This window comes from Hemiscyllium ocellatum, chromosome 1, assembly GCF_020745735.1.
Source record: "Hemiscyllium ocellatum isolate sHemOce1 chromosome 1, sHemOce1.pat.X.cur, whole genome shotgun sequence".
Classification (NCBI taxonomy): domain Eukaryota; kingdom Metazoa; phylum Chordata; class Chondrichthyes; order Orectolobiformes; family Hemiscylliidae; genus Hemiscyllium; species Hemiscyllium ocellatum.
In genome coordinates, this window is record NC_083401.1 from 121,799,324 (window position 1) to 121,818,324 (window position 19,001).

A 19,001-nucleotide genomic window follows, 5' to 3' on the forward strand; every position below is an offset into this window, starting at 1 on the left:
AACAGAGTAGGAGGAGATAATAAGTAGAGAAACAATTTTTTAATTTCTTTGCAGGATGTATCATCGCTGGTATTAATTATATTATCCACACGCTGGAGCTTTCCTTAACTATATTTCAATAAGTTAACAATGAATCATTCATGCCAGTTTGCTTTTTCTCACATGCACTGAGACTTCAAGTGTAATATTAGAACAGGATGTCAGAATTACCTTATATGCACTTTGACATTATCACCGGTTGAATACAGCGCTTGTTGAATGCTTTCTGCAAAACTGGTCGGAGTTATATAATTAGCTGGTGCTTCCATCAAATGTCTTGCCAAATTCTGCCCTTCAGCATACAGAACTCCCTTCTGCCATGCCTCAGTTTCCAAACTTGTAGAAAGAAACAAAGGTTTTTTTAAAATAAAAATTGCACGTTTGTCAATGCAATTCAAAGAAACCAAAGTATCAGATCCAAAAAGTCCAAATTATCAGATCAAACAAACACATTAAAAAAATTGTGAACTGAAAATCTTCAGTACTCACTTATATGAAAAAGGATAAGAAAGACTTGAGTTTATGGAGGATTTTTAACCGTCCAATATTCCCCAAAGTACATATTTTGGGGAAATAAATATGTTTAATTATTATCTATATTTTTAAAAAGTAAACAAGTCAGTTAAATAAAAGTACAAAATATGAGGGAAAACATCTGTAGATACAGTGTAACTTCAATTATCGAGCATTCCATTATCCGGCATTCAGTTAACAAATTTTGAATTATCTGAACAGGATCACAAGGTCCCAATGCTTGGCTAACTGTTATCTGACATTCGATTATCTGGCATTCAATTAAGAGAACGAAATACTCCCCACCAGTGTCTTTCGGATAATCGAGGTTCCTTTGTATTGGAAGTGTGCAAAACAAAATGCGAGAAATAGTCCACAAGCCAGTCAACAAGCGTGGAGACAATAGAGAAGATTCAGGTGTTAATATGACAAGTGAACTATTAAAGTACTATAACAACTAACTTTGCTACAGAAATCAGAGCATAAAAACAGAAAAGCAGCGCAGACTTACACAAAAACTAGAAGTCCTTCAATTATTTTGTTAAATGATTGCTGAATTGAAACACAGCCACAGCTAACTTGCCAAGAACAAAAAGTTATGTAAAGATCTGGATAGAAATCTTGATAACAATTCAGTGCTTTGCTCAGGTGCAGATTTCCAAAAGTATAACCAAATAAATAAAAAGTTGTTTGTAAAATTAAGAGCACACTTTGCATAAATATAGAATATCTGAATACCTTCCATATGGTTTCACAGTGACCACAGTCTTCTTTTTATTCTTCAGCTCATTATATTCAAACAAACCCAAAACAGCTCCTTCTGCTGCACACTGAGCATCCCCACATGGATCAACTTCAACCAGAGGAACCTCTAGGTCTTGTAGCTGCCTGCATCCAACTACAAGAAATTCAGATGACAAATTTTGTATCATTAAAGTACTGTACAAATGTGTTTTCCTTCATACAACAGATCCATAAAACGGTCAAAAATATTTGATTGAACTGTTATTTCTTATAGTCAAAATTCTAAACATCAAATTTCAAAATGATCTCTCCACTGAATTGAAAATTTATGTGGAATTTTATAATAGTATTTGACTTCATACAATAATTTCAGACTCTCTAATAGTTTTACATATGAAGGAAGTGTGTGTATAGGAATTGTGATGCCAATACAGCCACACTATTTTCCAATTTTGTGTTGAAGAATATGTATTTCATCATATAGGTTACAAGTGAGGAATCTGGTTAGCCCACCTAAATTCAGTCATTGAAAAATAACCAAAGAACGCCCCCTTGTATCACTACATTGTTTCCAAAAAGGTTCTTTGGTTGTTGCCCTGAAAATCAATGCCATAAGTAGGTAGCTTGTTTATAAGAATTTCTTGATATCTATTTTGTGCTTTTGTTCATAGATATCTTTTGTTTAAAATTGAGTTGAATATAACTTTGAAACCTTCAAATCATTTAAAGGTTCAAGTTGTCACCTGCCCAGTTTTAAGAATGGAAAGTCTTGTTTCTAAGTGGGGTGTCCAGACATTTTTCATGAATTAAATCTAACACAACACTACTATTTTTCAATGCCAATTTTAATGTTTTAATTATGTTTTTCATAATGTGGAGCCATTAATTATCAATGTTTGATTAGTTTTAACTGCAGCCAATTTCAATAAAAGGCAAGAAATGCACTCTAAACGAGCCTCTTACCAATAACTATCCATTTATTTTTTAGCAAAAGGTTATATCACTGTAAGGAGTGGTAGTAATAATCTGGTACATATTATACTTCTTCTATCCACTAGGTCCTTTTTATCAGTTTAAACATATCTCCCAAGCTTCAAACTATCACTTTACTTGATCTCGTTATATGTGCAGCTGATGTTAATAATCATCACATACAAATTAACCAAAAGCATACTCTACCTGCTATTGCAGCTCGAATATTTTCTTTGCCTTCATCATATTGTTCCAGATTACTTATTCCAACACCTTTGTCACCAAGACCAACAACTACAACATGAGGGAAATCCTATTAAAATAATTTTTTTTAATGAATAAGAACATTATCGTAAGTTTGTGTTAAAATTCATATAGTTGCATCCTAGTAGGAGTCACTTTATAGTAAAGAACATGTATACTGCTGAGAAAAGGGACATTTGTCAAAGTTTTTCAACTAGCACTCATCAGGTCAATATCAAATTTCAAAGGGAATATTAATTTATAACGTATAAGGAAATGGTACCAACTGGCTGTCACATTGACTCTGTCTAGTTGTGGTGTTGGAATGGAGAATACAGTAGAAACTGATATCCGCTACGTGCCAAATGGATAGGGATTGGGTGCCAGGTAACAAAGTAGCAAGGTACGTGATGAAATGTTCAGTTTTTTTTGGGGGGGGGGAGCGGGCAGGGGTGCGGTATTGGATCCCTATTCTTCAGCAATTCTAACAGAAGTTCATTTATTTTTAAGTACTAACTAACCAAGTTCTGTGCCCTTATCATGCCACAACCTTAGTCACCAGAGAGAATAAGTCAATCTAGGTTGAATTGCTGCATTGTTATGGTTTACTAACATAGAATTTGGCAGCTAATCAACCAAGTATATTCTGTAGGTGTTGTTCTCAGATAGATGCAGCGCAATGGCAATGCTCCATCCAGTGGCCTGGTTGATATATGACAACATAAACTGAACTGAAATGTAATTGCTGTAACACACACTTTCAGTTCTAAGAAATGGTTGGTGATGCAGGTTTCCAAGATCTTTGAAAATGAGTGAAGCAGCCACGGCAGAAAATTAAGGAAACTGATTCATGGGTGCAGATTTTTGAGGGTGGTTGGTGCTGACAGGGTGTTATAAAATAACTGGAATTGATTTGAAAGGGTTCAGAGCAGATTTACAAAATAGTTGCCAGGGTTGGACGATTTGAGCTATTGGGAGAGGTTGAATAGGCTGGGCTATTTTCCCCGGAGTGTCGGAGACTGAGGGGTGATCTTATAGGGGTTTATTAAAATCATGAGGGGCATGGATAGGGTAAATAGAAAACATTTTTTCTCTGGGGTGAGGAAGCCCAGAACAAGAGGGCATTGGTTTAGGGTGAGAGGCAAAAGATTTAAAAGGGACCTAAGGGCAACGTTTTCACGCAGAAGGTGATGGATGTATGGAATGAGCTGCCAGAGGAAGCAGTGGAGGCTGGTACAATTACAACATTTAAAAGGCATCTGGGTGGGTACATGAGTAGGAAAGGTCCCAAGTGCTGGCAAATGGGACTAAATTAGGTTTGGATACCCGATCAGCATGGACACATTGGATCAAAAGGTCTGTTTCTGTGCTATACATCTGTATGACCCAATGACAACTTGTGATAATATACAATAACCACCATAAGACTCTTCCCAATAGTGTTATAAAACAAAATTTAATGTTGAGTTAATTTACTGTTAGGGCAGGTGAAAAAAAGCTTGATCAATTAGGTGTGTTTTAAGAGAATCTTAAAGGGCAAAAAGACAGTAAGGTGAAGAGGCTTAGGAAGAGAATTCTGGAGCTAAGAACTAGATAACTGAAGGCACAGTAATGGTGGAGCTATTTGGTGATATTGAAAGATGAGGCCACATCTTGAAAACAAAGATGAGAATTTTTAAACTGAGGCATTTTTAACCAATAGTCAATGCAGGAATGTGAACAAAGGGATAGAGGGTGAACAGAATTTAACACATATTAGGACACAGGAATATATTTTTGGATTTTGGATGTAGAACAAGAGAGACCAGCTAGGAGGGCATTGAACATTAAGTCTGGTGGCTAACAACTGTAGTAGATGAGTTGCATAAGAGGCAGAGTTCAGGACCACTTAGGTAGGAAGGATTTGTTATTAGTGACAGTGCAAATATGTGATTGGAAATTCACATCTGGTCAACTATGACATCAAGGTTCAATTTCAGACAGGTGCCAAAGACTTTGTTGGAACCCATAACTATGGAAAATAAAAATGGCCTTGGTTCACTCAATATTTAATTAAAGGAAATTTCTGCTCATTCAGACCTAGACTTCAGCATCAACCTGACAACTTACAGGCAGTGGAAATGTTGACAGAGGTAGAGTTTGGTAAGTCAGCCTGCATATGAAAACGATCATTTTGGATCATGTCTTTGAGGGGCAAACACATAGATCAGTAACAGGAAGGGACCAAAAATGTATCTTCTTGAGAGTCACCAGAGTTAACATTGCAAGAGCAGAAAGAGAAGCCATTGCAGATGACTCTCTGGGCTTGGTTAAATTGATAAAAATAGAACCAGCTAACCAGTAATATAAATGATGGATAAAAGCATGCAAGATGAAAGTTAGGTCTCAAAGAGTTTGTGAACTTTTTAAAAATTCTTTTGTGAGAAGCAGGCATTGGAGTTGAAGCTGTATTTGTCACCCCTGCAATTGAGTGACCTACAATGCCATTTCAGTTAACAGTTAGTTCCAAGTCAGCCACATTGCAGGAGTCAAATTTAGGGCAAGCTAGACTAGGGTGGCAAATTTTCTTCCCTAAAGGATATTGGGTGTTAATGACAATTGAAGACACTTTCCTTGTCACTATTACTGCAACTAGCTTTAAATTCCAAATGATTGCCAAAAAAAGATTTTGTAAAAACATTTGTTTTGAATTCAACAAGATAATTCATAAAAATATCAATTTAAAGGGAAGGTGAACATTAGACTGTATGAAAGCAGAATACTAATTGGTTGGCTTCTGTTAGAGGTATTACCATTGACTGAAAGTTAACTGCCAATTATGTTTAAACTGGAAACCAAAGCACGTTGATAATGACACTCAAGGCTCTCCCCTAAGAACTGAATGGCTGCCACTTGTTTTGTTGAGTTAATAGGAACATTTATGTACATGCTTTTTCTGCCTGGAAAGCCCTACATATTAAGATAAATATATTCCAATACATACAATCCCACAAAACTGTGTCCAAAATTGTTTATCATTCTAATTTTTCATATGCTCTTACGTGGTGCAAACAGCCAAAGGGATATGATGTATGATTTGATCCTCATACTGTTTCAGTTGTTTGCAACAAGTGAAATATTGCCCTGTACCCAACCAGCTTGCGCTTGCAAAATTCATAACAGCATCCAACATCAGATATGATTCCACAATTGAACACTATTTTCTGAATAATCCTCAGGTGTGTGAAGAATTACAGCGATAACCAATTTAGGATTGTCAGTTAAGTTTAAAATGTGATGCATGAGAATTTAGATAATGCATCAAGGTTCTGTTGTTAAAAGTCAGAATTTGCACCATCTCTGTTTCAACTCAACAAAATAGATGGCAGCCATTCATTTGTTCATTGGTCAAAGTGTTGCCCTGAGAAATGAGTAAACGTGCCTGAATTAAAAGTTAAATAAAGCCTGGTTATTAACTATCAGTCATCATGAACACTTTTACCAAGAAGGTCCACTTCATAACCAATCAAACGCTCCTCACTGAATATATATATGTTGGTTTTTCACTTCAATTGGCATTCGTGAACTGTCCTGGCAAGTGCAAGAAAAGCTTTGACAAAATGCATCTTTTCAGCACGATTCAAGTTCTGTATTAGCAAATGCCAATTCCAAATTAATTGGTGGGATGTGGTGTGGAACTCTGCAAATGCATAAATACTTCCTTTTCCAACGTTAATAAGGTTTACTGATACAAACTCGAGCTTTACAATGCATTTCAATGCATGTAGTTCCATTGTAATTATTAACTCAGTTTTGACCAGTATTTAATTTCATGTCAGTTTTCAGATTGCAGAACTATAATTACCATGTCTAAATTTATGCAATTTATAGAATTTTGATAATTTGTTAATTATTGACATATTATTGACTAAATTCTGAATGTTCCTACTCTGACAATAATCAAGAAACTCTACAAATTTTGCATACAATCAAATGCAGCTATAGTATTTGAAATTCTGACAATTCCTCATTAGCATCAGTAAATTAAAATTAACATTCCCACACATACTTGAATAATGATTCAAATATATGGAATCTATAAACTATACCTGATGTAGCCCATAAAATATGCGACTTCGGCCTTTCTTAAGCAGAGGTCCAGATCTTAAAAAAAGTAAAATCATCAAAACCATTTAAACTGGTGCACAAAAAGGGACATTTGCTCCCACTGATCCCAATTCCTCGCTCCAACATATTGCTGGATTATCAACCAGCCCCAGCAGGCCTGCCCCTCACTAACCTACTGTTGATTTTCCTGCCTCTCACGTATTCAATCTTAAACACAATTAAACTTCTTCATTTTCATCCTATTCCAAGCATTTTGGGATTTTCTCATGTTAGACTTGATATTATCTGGTCAAAGATTTCACCAGGTTCTGAGAAAAGCATTAATAGCAGAAACTAATGGCAGAGAACTTAAACATGTGAGCAGTCAAAAATGATTTCCTGCTTATTTAAGGTGACAATGCCTTACACATACTTCGTTTTCACCCTTATAACTGCTTAACTTTTTTGTTAGTTTCCGGAAAGAGGCAATTTTGAACAAATTGTCATGAAATGGTAAAGACAAACACATTGCATATTTCACTTCAGCTCATTTAAAATGATAGGAATTGAATCCCGACAGCAGATTTCAGCCCCTAAGCCTTCCAGTCCATAGTTGAGGGTCTACTGCATTGCCAGGCATGCTTTTGTTTCAAAGGAAAATTAAACAGATCTTGCCGACCTATAACCATTGAATGTTTTTGAGGGAGAAGCAAAACAACCCCTCCACCCCTCCAAATGCCTTAGCTAATACCTGTACTTTGAAGCATTCAAAGCATGGGGTGGCACGGTAGCTCAGTGGTTCCCACTGCTGCCTCACAGCACCAGGGTCCCAGATTTGATTCCAGCTTTGGATGACTGTCTGTGTGGAGTTTGCACATTCTCCAGTGTCTGCGTGGGTTTCCTCTGGGTGCTCCAGTTTCTTCTCACAGTCCAAAGATGTGGCAATGTGAATTGGCCATGCTAAATTGCCCATAGTGTTAGGTGCATTAGTCAGAGGGAAATTGGTCCGGGTGGGTTACTCTTCGGAGGGTCAGTGTGGACTGGTTAGGTCGAAGGGCCTGTTTCCACACTGTAGGGAATCTAACCTAATCATATTATAAGCTTACATTCATACAGAACACAAAATTATTAAAATCTAGGGTTTCAGGATTAAATGGGCTGAAGTCTGGGTGAAAATGTGCCACTTTACACAATTGGAAGTGGGCAGTTTTGTGATTAAGCAAATAAAGATTAAAAAGTTTTCATTGGAGCAAACAGGACACATTATAAATTGCCTGGTCCAGCCTGAGTCACTGTTGAGACTTTGCCACAAGGATCAAATATAATAGCTTTAGTCTTCCACGAACACTTCAAAATGAGACGAATGGTCAAACTAACTGCCCATTCACCTTGATGTTTTTAAGAATTGTGTTACGTGTACAATAGTTTCCTCACAAGTTGCAACACTTTCAGTTAATTAACTGCATTTCAAACTGACAAAATGCAATATTGTTTTTCATATTTGAAGTCAAAGCATTTTGAAATGCATATGTTAACCACTAAATTTGAAATACTGTTGGATATTAACTGAGCTAATTTCCTATCGAAATGGCAGAAGTATATGATAATTTAAATCATCTGGCCTTATTTGAATGTCACCATGGTTGTGAAGTTACAGAGCAACTGCCAGTATGTAAGGATTGAGCAACCAAAGATCATTGCAAATCTTTGGGCAAGCAGAGAGTATTCTATCACACTCCTGACTCGCACCTTATAGTTTGTGAACAGGCTTTGGTAGTCAGGAAGTGAATTACTGCAGGTAGGATTCCTAGTCTCTCATCTGCTCTTGTAGCCATGATATTTTAATGGCTTCAGTTCAATTTCTTGTTAATAGCAACACCCAGAATGTTACTCATTGGGAATCCAGCAATGGTAATGATTAGAGTAGATTACTTACAGTGTGGAAACAGGCCCTTTGGCCCGACAAGTCCACACCGACCTACCGAAACGCACCCACCCAGACCCATTCCCCTACATTTACCCCTGCACCTAACACTACAGGCAATTTAGTATGGCCAATTCACCTAACCCGCACATTTTTGGACTGTGGGAGGAAAACAGAGCAGACACGGGGAGAATGTGCAAACTCCACACAGTCAGTCACCTGAGGCGGGAATTGAACCCGGGTCTCTGGCGCTGTGAGGCAGCAGTGCTAACTGCTGTGCCACCATGTCACCCACATTGAGTGAGGAGTGGTAGTTAGATTCTTTCTTGTTGGAGTGGTGAGACATGTGAGACATGAATCTTGTTACTTGTCAGCCCACTTATTACTAGTCAATCCAAGATTAATATAGTCCAGGTCTTGTTTCATTTCGGCATGGACTGTTTTCTGTATCTGAGAAGTTGTGCAATCATCGGTAAACATTCCTGTTTCTGACCTTATGATGGAGGGAAAGGTCATTTTGAAGTAGCTGAAGCTGGTTGGACTATCTTGAGGAACACCTGCAGAGATGTCCTGGAGCCAAAATATCTGACCACAACAACAAAAATCTTCCTTTGTATTAAAAGTGCCTCAAAATAGTTGGAAATGCTTTCATCCAAGTACAATGAATAAATCAGTTCATAATTACTCTTAATAACCTGTAGTCTCCAATTTCATTTGGAATACAATACGTACATGGTCAGAAGTTCTTTAAGTTTTCCAGATGTGGAATTATCAAAAACTTCCCCTGCCTTCGTGAACTGAACTGAGTCATTCCCTTTTTCTCCTTCGTACACACCAAGAACCAGACCCTGCAGAGAAAAGTTAGGAATAAAAATTAAAACACAATCTACTGTATTTCTAAAAATGCACTGATGAGAAAAAATAACAATTTTCACTTGCATAGCACGTTTAACATAGCAAAGAGTGTACTGTATTACAAAAATGTTGACAGAGTTGAAGCAGAAGATGCAGGACAGGTGATCAAGACACAGACAAAGAAACTCTGGAGCCTGGTCTCTCATTCATATTCATACGGATGGAACATAAGTGATCTGCAAAGCAATCACCCGGTTTACATTTCAAGACATTTACTATCAACAATCCCTTTGTTTGAAATGCATATGTTAATCCTATTTTTCTGTCTGAGGTTCATCTCCACCTATTCGCTCACTCCTTTCACTCTACAATCACTATAAATCTCACCTTTCCCTTAGCTGCTTCTAGTTCTGCAGAAGGGTCACTTCACTCAAAATGTTAACTCTGTTTTAGAAGATAGAGCAGTACAGCACAAGAACAGGCACTTCAGCCCATCATGTATGTGCAGCTCCTTATACATGGTCCATATATCTTTACCTGCTCATTTGTCTGTCTACATGTTTCTTAAACTTTGCTATCATATCTGTTTCTACCACCTCCCCTGGCAGTGCATTTCTGGCATCTACCAACCCTTTGTGTAAAAATCTTTCTTCACACATCTCCTTTAAACTTTCTCCCTCTCACCTTAAACCTATTTAGTATTTGGCATTTCCATCTGGGGAAAGACCCATTGTCTCAGCCTGCTCCTGAAACCTGCCTGCCCCGGCCGACCCATTGTCTCAGCCTGCTCCTGCACAAACCTGCCTGCCCCGGCCGACCCATTGTCTCAGCCTGCTCCTGCCCCACCGAACTCATCTCCCAATACCTCGACACGGTCCTGTCCCCTTTAGTCCAAGAACTCCCCACCTACGTTCGGGACACCACCCACGCCCTCCACCTCCTCCAGGATTTTCGCTTCCCCGGTCCCCAACGCCTTATTTTCACTATGGACATCCAGTCCCTGTACACCTCCATCCCCCATCACGAAGGACTCAAAGCCCTCCGCTTCTTCCTTTCCCGCCGCACTAACCAGTACCCTTCCACTGACACCCTCCTTCGACTGACTGAACTGGTCCTCACCCTGAATAACTTCTCTTTTCAATCCTCCCACTTCCTCCAAACTAAAGGAGTTGCCATGGGCACCCGCATGGGCCCCAGCTATGCCTGCCTCTTCGTAGGATATGTGGAACAGTCCATCTTCCGCAACTACACTGGCACCACCCCCCACCTTTTCCTCCGCTACATCGATGACTGTATCGGTGCTGCCTCGTGCTCCCACGAGGAGGTTGAACAGTTCATCAACTTTACTAACACCTTCCATCCCGACCTGAAATTCACCTGGACTGTCTCAGACTCCTCCCTCCCCTTCCTAGACCTTTCCATTTCTATCTCGGGCGACCGACTCAACACAGACATCTATTATAAACCGACTGACTCCCACAGCTACCTGGACTACACCTCCTCCCACCCTGCCCCCTGTAAAAACGCCATCCCATATTCCCAATTCCTTCGTCTCCGCCGCATCTGCTCCCAGGAGGACCAATTCCAACACCGCACAACCCAGATGGCCTCCTTCTTCAAGGACCGCAGATTCCCCCCAGACGTGATCGACGATGCCCTCCACCGCATCTCCTCCACTTCCCGCTCCTCCGCCCTTGAGCCCCGCTCCTCCAACCGCCACCAAGACAGAACCCCACTGGTTCTCACCTACCACCCCACCAACCTGCGCATACAACGTATTATCCGCCGCCATTTCCGCCACCTCCAAACGGACCCCACCACCAAGGATATATTTCCCTCCCCTCCCCTATCAGCGTTCCGCAAGGACCACTCCCTTCGTGACTCCCTTGTCAGATCCACACCCCCCACCAACCCAACCTCCGCCCCCGGCACCTTCCCCTGCAACCGCAGGAAATGTAAAACTTGCGCCCACACCTCCACACTCACTTCCCTCCAAGGCCCCAAGGGATCCTTCCATATCCGCCACAAGTTCACCTGTACCTCCACACACATCATCTATTGCATCCGCTGCACCCGATGTGGCCTCCTCTATATTGGTGAGACAGGCCGCTTACTTGCGGAACGCTTCAGAGAACACCTCTGGGCCGCCCGAACCAACCAACCCAATCACCCCGTGGCTCAACACTTTAACTCTCCCTCCCACTCCACCGAGGACATGCAGGTCCTTGGACTCCTCCACCGGCAGAACACAACTACACGACGGCTGGAGGAGGAGCGCCTCATCTTCCGCCTGGGAACCCTCCAACCACAAGGTATGAATTCAGATTTCTCCAGCTTCCTCATTTCCCCTCCCCCCACCTTGTCTCAGTCGGTTCCCTCAACTCAGCACCGCCCTCCTAACCTGCAATCTCCTTGCTGACCTCTCCGCCCCCACCCCACTCCGGCCGATCACCCTCACCTTGACCTCCTTCCACCTATCCCACCTCCATCGCCCCTCCCCCTAGTCCCTCCTCCCTACCTTTTATCTCAGCCGGCTTGGCTCTCTCTCTCTTATTCCTGATGAAGGGCTTATGCTCGAAACGTCGAATTCTCTATTCCTGAGATGCTGCCTAACCTGCTGTGCTTTGACCAGCAACACATTTGCAGCTGTGATCTCCAGCATCTGCAGACCTCATTTTTTACTCGAAGATTTTAACCTACTGCGAATCCTCTTACAAGGATGCCTTCCTTGAAAGAGACATTGACTAACCACCTTATCCATGTCTTTTATAATTTTATATACTCTTATCAGCTTGCCCCTCAGCCTCCGACAGGCAAGTGAAAACAATCCACATTTGTCCAACCTTTACTTTTCATTAATTCACTTCAAACCAGGCAACATCCTGGAAAACCTCACCTGTACCCTCTCCAAAGCCTTCACACGTGCTTCCTATTCTACAGCTACCAGAACTGCACACACAACTCCAAATGTGGTCTGATAAAAAGTCTTATATTGTTGTAACATGACTTGCCAAATTTTATACTCAACCCGCCCCCAACCGATGCCTTCTTTACAACCTTATCCACTTACGATGCCACTTTCAGAGAACTATAGACTTGGACCCCAAGATCCACTATATATCAATGCTGCTGAGGGTCCAGCCATTTACTGTGTACTTTCTTCTTGTATTTGACCTATCAAAATATGTCAACTCACAACTGTCATCTATTTCTCCATCCAACTTTCCAGCTGACCTATATTCTGCTCCATCCTTTGATATCCTTTCTCATTATCCATAATTCCACTAATTTTCCTGTCATCTGAAAATTACTAATCAGACCACTGAAATTTTTATCCAAATCATATATATATTACAAATAACAGGTTTCAGCACTGATCCTTGTGGAACAGTCTCCAATTAGAAAAACACCCCTCCACAACCACCTTATGTCTTCTATGGTCAAGCCAATTTTGTATCCAACTTGCCAACTCACCATGAATTTCATGTGATTTGATCTTCTCGATCAGCCTACCATGATAGACCTTGTCAAAGGCCTTGCTAAAGTCTGTACAGAGTGCCTTACCCTCATTACACATCTTTGTAACTTCCTTAATCAATTTTGTGAAACAAGTTCTCGCCTGCAATAAAGCCATGCTGACTATTCCTAATAAGTCCATTCTTCTACAAATGCAAGTAAATCTTATCCCTAGAAATCTTCTCCAATTATGTCCTTATTACTAACAGAAGGCTGACTAGCCTATTATTTCCAACATTATCCCCGTTGCCCTTCTTGAAGAAAGTAACATCAGCTATTCTCCAGTCTCTGTCAAGGCCTCAGTAATCTCCTCCTTTGCCTCTTTCAGCATCCTGGGATAAATCCCATTAGGCCCTCGGGACATATCTACCTTAATGTTTTTCAAGACACCCAACACCATCTCCTTCCTAATATCAACACACCTGAAAGTGTCAACAAACCCTTCTCAAAACTTCACATCATCCATGACTTTCTCCTTGGTGAATGCAAAGTACTCATTAGGAACCTCATCCAGTTCCTCTGACTTCACATATAAATTTCCTCCTTTATCCTTGAGTGGGCCTACCCTTTCTCTTGCTCCTAATATAAATATAAAATGCCTTGGAATTCTCCTTAATCCCATTTGCCTAGGACATTTTATGACTTATTCCAGCCCTCCTAATTTCTTTATTCTTATGGTCCGTAAATGCCTTGTTTCCTAAAGCTTACAGATGATTCTTTTTTCTTTTTAACCAAATTTGCAACATCTCTCATCAACAAAGTTCCTGAATCTTGCCATCCTTACCTTCCATCCACATAGGACATGCTCGGCCTGAACTCTGGTCAACTGGATTTTAAAAGACTCCCACACGTCAAATGTGGATTTACCTTTAAACAGCTGCCCGCAATCCAATTCCTGTCTAATATTTTTGTAATTAGCCTTCCCCCAGTTTAGCACTTTCACTCAAGGACTAGTCTCATTTCTTTCTATAACTATTTCAAAACTTAAGGAATTGTAATCACTGTTCCCAAAATGCTTCACCACTGGAACTTGGATCATCTGGCCAATCTGATTTCATATTACAGGTTTTAATAGGGCCCTTTCCCTAGTTGGACTGTCTACACATTGATTCAAGAAACCCTCCTGGATGCACGTAACTAATTCTGCCCTGTCTAAGCTCCTGGCGCTAAGGGAATTCCAGGGAATATCGGGGAAATTAAAGTCACCCAAAATCACAACTGTTGTTTTAATATCTTTCCAAGATCTGCTTACATATCTGTTTCTCTAATTCCTGCTAGCTATTGGAAGGGAGACCAAATCCCATCATAGTGATTGCACCTTTCTTATTGCTAAGTTCTATCTATATTGCCTTGCTAGACGAAATCTCCAAGACGTCTGCTCTTAGTGCAGCTGTTACATTCTCCTTAATCAGTAACGTAACTCCTCCACTCCTTTTACATCCCTCTCCATTCAACTGGAAACATCTAAACTTTGAAACGTTGAGCTGCCAGTCCTGCCCTTCTTTTAACCAGCTGTCAATAATGGCTACCACATTGTAGTTCCATGTACAAATAATCTAGCATGTTTTCTCTCCACAGATCTGTTGATTTCTGTTTTGTTTGTGTCAGATCTCCAGGATCTACATTATTTTGCTTTCATTAGAGATATTTCATTTGGCATTCCTAAATAGATAAAGCAGAAGGTATCTAAGGAGATGCAAGTTTTGGAGAAAAAAAGGCAACGTATGTGGACACCAAAGTCATAGACATCGTCTTTAAACTAATACTTTGCATATCTTCAAAGAGAAGGAAGTAAGGATACAAACTGCAGTTTCAGGTGAATGTGAAAATTGGATACAATAATTGAAGTGAAAGAGTAAATATTAAGAGGTTGAAGGTCTGTGAAGATAGTAGCATAGTGGTTAGCATTGCTGCCTCACAGCACCAGGGATTTGGGTTCAATTCCAGCCTTGGGTGATGAGTTTGCACATTCTCCCCATGTCTGTGCTGCTTTCGTCCAACAAAGATATGCAAGTTAGGTGGTCTGGCCATGCTAAGTTGCCCATAGTGCACATGCTCATTGAGTTGGTTATGGAAAATGCAGGGTTATAAGCTATTTGGAGACTTGATGGGCCAAATGGCCTGCTCCCACATTTTAGGCAGTCTATAAATTGCCAGGCTCAAACCAACCTGTTTAGAAAAGCAAGGGAAGAAATAACAGTACCTCTAACCATCATTCTCCAATCATCCCTGGTTATAAGCACAAAGCTTGGAGAACTGTTTTCATTGCTAGACTCAGTAATTACAAGCCCATCTATTTAAATTCATTGGTGAGCACATTATTGTGAATAATACTGAAGAATATTCAGAAAGAAATGTATTAATCAAAGACAATTTCATAGTTTTGGTAAGGATTTTATTTTCAGAGGTAAAAAGAATTGATGAGAGTAGCACATTTGATGCAGCGTATGCTAGTAATGAAAAAAGGCACTAGTCACACCACACTCAGAATACTGTGAACAGTTTTGGCTCCCTTATTTAAGGAAGGATATACAAGCAAGTGGGGCAGTTCACTAGGTTGATTCTAGTTACCGTGAGATTTTCCTGTGAGGAGAGCTTGGGTTTGCATTCATTGGAGTTCATAAAAATAAGAGGAGGCTTTATTGAAACTCAAGATTCTTACACAGCTTGAAAGAATAAACGCTCTAAGATTGTTTCACTTTGCCAGAAGGTCTAGGACTAAAGGGCATAATGTCAATGAGGAATCATCCATTTTAGACAATTTTTTCCTGTAGAGAATTTTTTCCTGAGGGAGTGAATCTGGGGAATTCTTTTCTACAGAAGGCTATTGAGCTGGGTCATTAAGTATTTTCAAGCCTGAGGTAGATTTTTAATGAGTAAAGGAATCAAGGCCTATAGAGATAAGGCAGGAAAGTAGATTTCAGAATTACCAGAGCAGTCATGATCTCAAGAAATCAAAGAACTGATCATTGACGTCAGAAAGATGGGAGGAGACATGCCCAATCCACATTAATGGAGCTGAAACTGAGAGGGGGGATAGCATCGAGTTCCTCATTGTGATGATAACCAACAACCTGTCCTGGACTTCCCACATTGATGCAAAGGTCAAGTAGGCACAACAACACCTCCTCTTCCTCAGGCAGCTCAGGAAATGTGGCATGTCCACAAGGTCCCTCACCAACTTTTACAGATGCATCATTGAAAGCTTTTGTCTGGGTGCATAATGACCTGGTATGGCAACTGCTCTGCTCAGGACCATAAGAAACTACAGAAGATTGTGTGCGCAGCCCGGATCATCACAGAAGCCAACCTTCCACCCGTGGACACCATTTACAAGGCCCGTTGCTGGGGAAAGGCTGCTAGCATCATCAAAGGCCCACTGCACCCTGGCAATGCTCTCTTACAATCTCTTCGATCAGGCAGAAGATATGGTTGCTTGAATACACACCAGCAGATTCAAGAACACCTTCTTTCCTGCTGTTATCAGACTGATGAATGGACTCTCTAATGTTGATCTTGCCATGCGCACGCCTATATGATTTTTGATAAATTCTCACATGGACATGTTAAAGAAAAATTATCTTTAGCTTATTTGATATCTTTGGATATTGGAATGATTAAGGATATTGCAATTGATGTGTATATGGGCTTTCAAAAATCTTAAAATTATAGAATGTCACAATGCAGGAGGAAGTATTCTGGTCCTACGCTTGCACAGGCTGTCTAAAACATTAATTCACCTACTGCACTACCACAGATAACAATTATTGTGGTGCAGCATGATGGTTCAGTGGTTAGCACTGCTGCTTCACAGCACCAGGGACCTGGATTTGATTCCAGCCTTGGGTGACTATCTGTATGGAGTTTGCACATTTTCCCTGTGTCTGTGTGGGTTTCCTCCCACAATCAAGTTAGGTGCAAGTTAGGTGAATTAGCTATGCTAAATTGCCCAGAGTATTCAAGGGCATGTTGGTTAGGTGCATTACTCAGGGGTAAATGTAGAGTAATAGGGTAGGAGAATATGTTTGGGTGGGTTACTCTTCGGAGGATCGGTGTGGACTTGGGACAAATGGCCTGTTTCCACACTGTAGGTATTCCATGATAATCTTATTCACTCACAGGATTTGAGAGTCTCTGGTCAGCCAGCATTTATGCCCACTCGTAACTGCCCAGAGGACATTTAAGAAGCAATCACGTTGCTGTGGTTCTGGAGTGACATGTAGGCCATAGCAGGTAAGGATGACATTAAGGATTGCCTAAAGGACATTAGTGAACCAGATGGGTTTTCCAACAATTGACAAAAAGTTAATTCCAAATTCTCTGTTGAATTCTATCATCTGTCATAGTTAAGTTCAAACCTGAGTCCCCGGATCTTTACCTGGGTCAACAGCCTAACAGTAATATCACAAGGAGAAGGTTTCTCCCCATCTCCTCTGCGCAAACACCCTGTGATTTAAATGTTTCCAATCTTATAATACTTGAGGAAAACAGTCCCAAACTTCTCCAATCTATTTACCCAGCAGAAGCTATTCAGCCCTGGAACCATTTGCTTTTTTTTTGCTGTACTCTTCCCAGTGCCTTTACATCTTTCCTAAAAGGTGGTGCTGAGAACTCCTGGAGAATTGAATAAATATTGCAGGGGGATACGTGTAAGGGCATTTGAAACGGCAGGGGAGCTAGATCAATGGAACAGCTTTATAAAAGAACAGGTATAGATACGATGGGCCGAATGGTCTCCATCACTGTTACATTACTCTATGAGGATCACTCGCACTTCTTGATTCCTCAACTTTGTTCAAGTAAAGCTCAAAGAACATTTTATATTAATAACAAACAGTAACTATCAAGTTCGGTAAATTGGACCTTGGATCCGCTGCTGGACCGGGAAACTGGAGACACATGGAGCAGATTCCGGCTCAGACTCGCCCTCAGGATGGGCCGAAGCAGCGACTTTCCACAAACACCGAGAGACATCTCCAACAGACACTGACCGGCCAGGTCACCGCAAGGAGCAGCGTGCCATCACAACCCGCAACTCCCGGGACAGCGCCGCCACTGCCCGGCTGCCGACAGTGCTGCAGTCCCCCCGAGACAGCTTTGCCTGTAGTATTGCAGTCTCCGACAACAGAGACGCGTCTAACCAACTACCGGTAGTGCTGCAGTCACTGGGACAGCGCCACGCCTGGCCAGCTGCCGGCAGTGCTGCAAAGTTAAAAATCACACAACAGTTTTTTTACATTAAATTCCTTACACTGTGGAAACTGGCCCTTCGGCCCAACAAGTGCACACCGACCCTCTGAAGAGTAAACCACCCAGTCCCACTTCCCTCTCACTAATGCACCTAACACTATGGGCAACTTAACATGGCCAATTATGTGCAGGTTAGGTGAAATGGTCACGCTTAAATTGTCAATTAGATGCATTAGTCAGAGAGATAAAGGGGCTGGGGTGGCTAACTCTTCAGAGGATCGGTGTGGACCTGTTGGGAATCTAATCTAATCCACTTGACCTGCACATCTTTGGACTGTGGGAGGAAACCCACACAGAGAGAATGTGCAAACTCCACACAGTCACCCAAGGCTGGAATCAAACTTGGGACCCCGGTACTGTGAGGCAGCAGTGCTAACCATTGAGCCACCGTGCAGCCCTGAGATTCCCTCCGGTGTGGAAACAAGCTCTTCGGCCCAACAAGTCCACACCGATCCTCCGAAGATTAACTCACCCAGACCCATTTTAATTTGTCATTTCTATTATATACAACAGATACATTAAAATGAGACCAAGGGTGCTACGTGGACTGCACAGACTATACACTTGTACAAGTCATAAAATGCAGAAGATGTGCAAAACACGCAAGTTACAGCATAATAGAAGAATGATAAATAATAAGACATTTTTCTCGCAGCAATTCGAAGCCATGCAAAGAATTTCAGATGGGAAAGAGTCCGATCATACCGTGTTAAAGAGCGTGATGGCTTTGGGGAAGAAACTGTTGCACAGTCTGGCTGTGAGATACTGAATTCTCCGGTGTCTTCTGCCAGATGGCAGTAGGGTTGTAGTCCAACAGGTTTGTTTGGAAGCGCAGCTCCTTCATTGGTAGCTGTGGAAC

The 19,001-nt window shown here is 41.1% G+C and overlaps 1 protein-coding gene across 2 annotated transcripts in view; it reads right to left on the reverse strand.

The window, feature by feature from the left end:
- lap3 (leucine aminopeptidase 3) overlaps nucleotides 1-17,909 on the reverse strand; it is a 55,359-nt gene extending 37,450 nt beyond the window's left edge. For both annotated transcript variants that reach the window (XM_060831566.1, XM_060831560.1), the window contains exons 1-6: nucleotides 17,756-17,909; nucleotides 9,254-9,369; nucleotides 6,600-6,654; nucleotides 2,476-2,581; nucleotides 1,291-1,450; nucleotides 211-375 (exon numbers count right to left, since the gene is read on the reverse strand). In XM_060831566.1, coding sequence (XP_060687549.1) covers nucleotides 211-375; nucleotides 1,291-1,450; nucleotides 2,476-2,581; nucleotides 6,600-6,654; nucleotides 9,254-9,369; nucleotides 17,756-17,866 — 713 coding nt within the window. In that variant the 5' untranslated portion in view covers nucleotides 17,867-17,909. The remainder of the gene's footprint in view (nucleotides 1-210; nucleotides 376-1,290; nucleotides 1,451-2,475; nucleotides 2,582-6,599; nucleotides 6,655-9,253; nucleotides 9,370-17,755) is intronic.
- Between the last annotated feature and the right edge of the window lie 1,092 nt (nucleotides 17,910-19,001).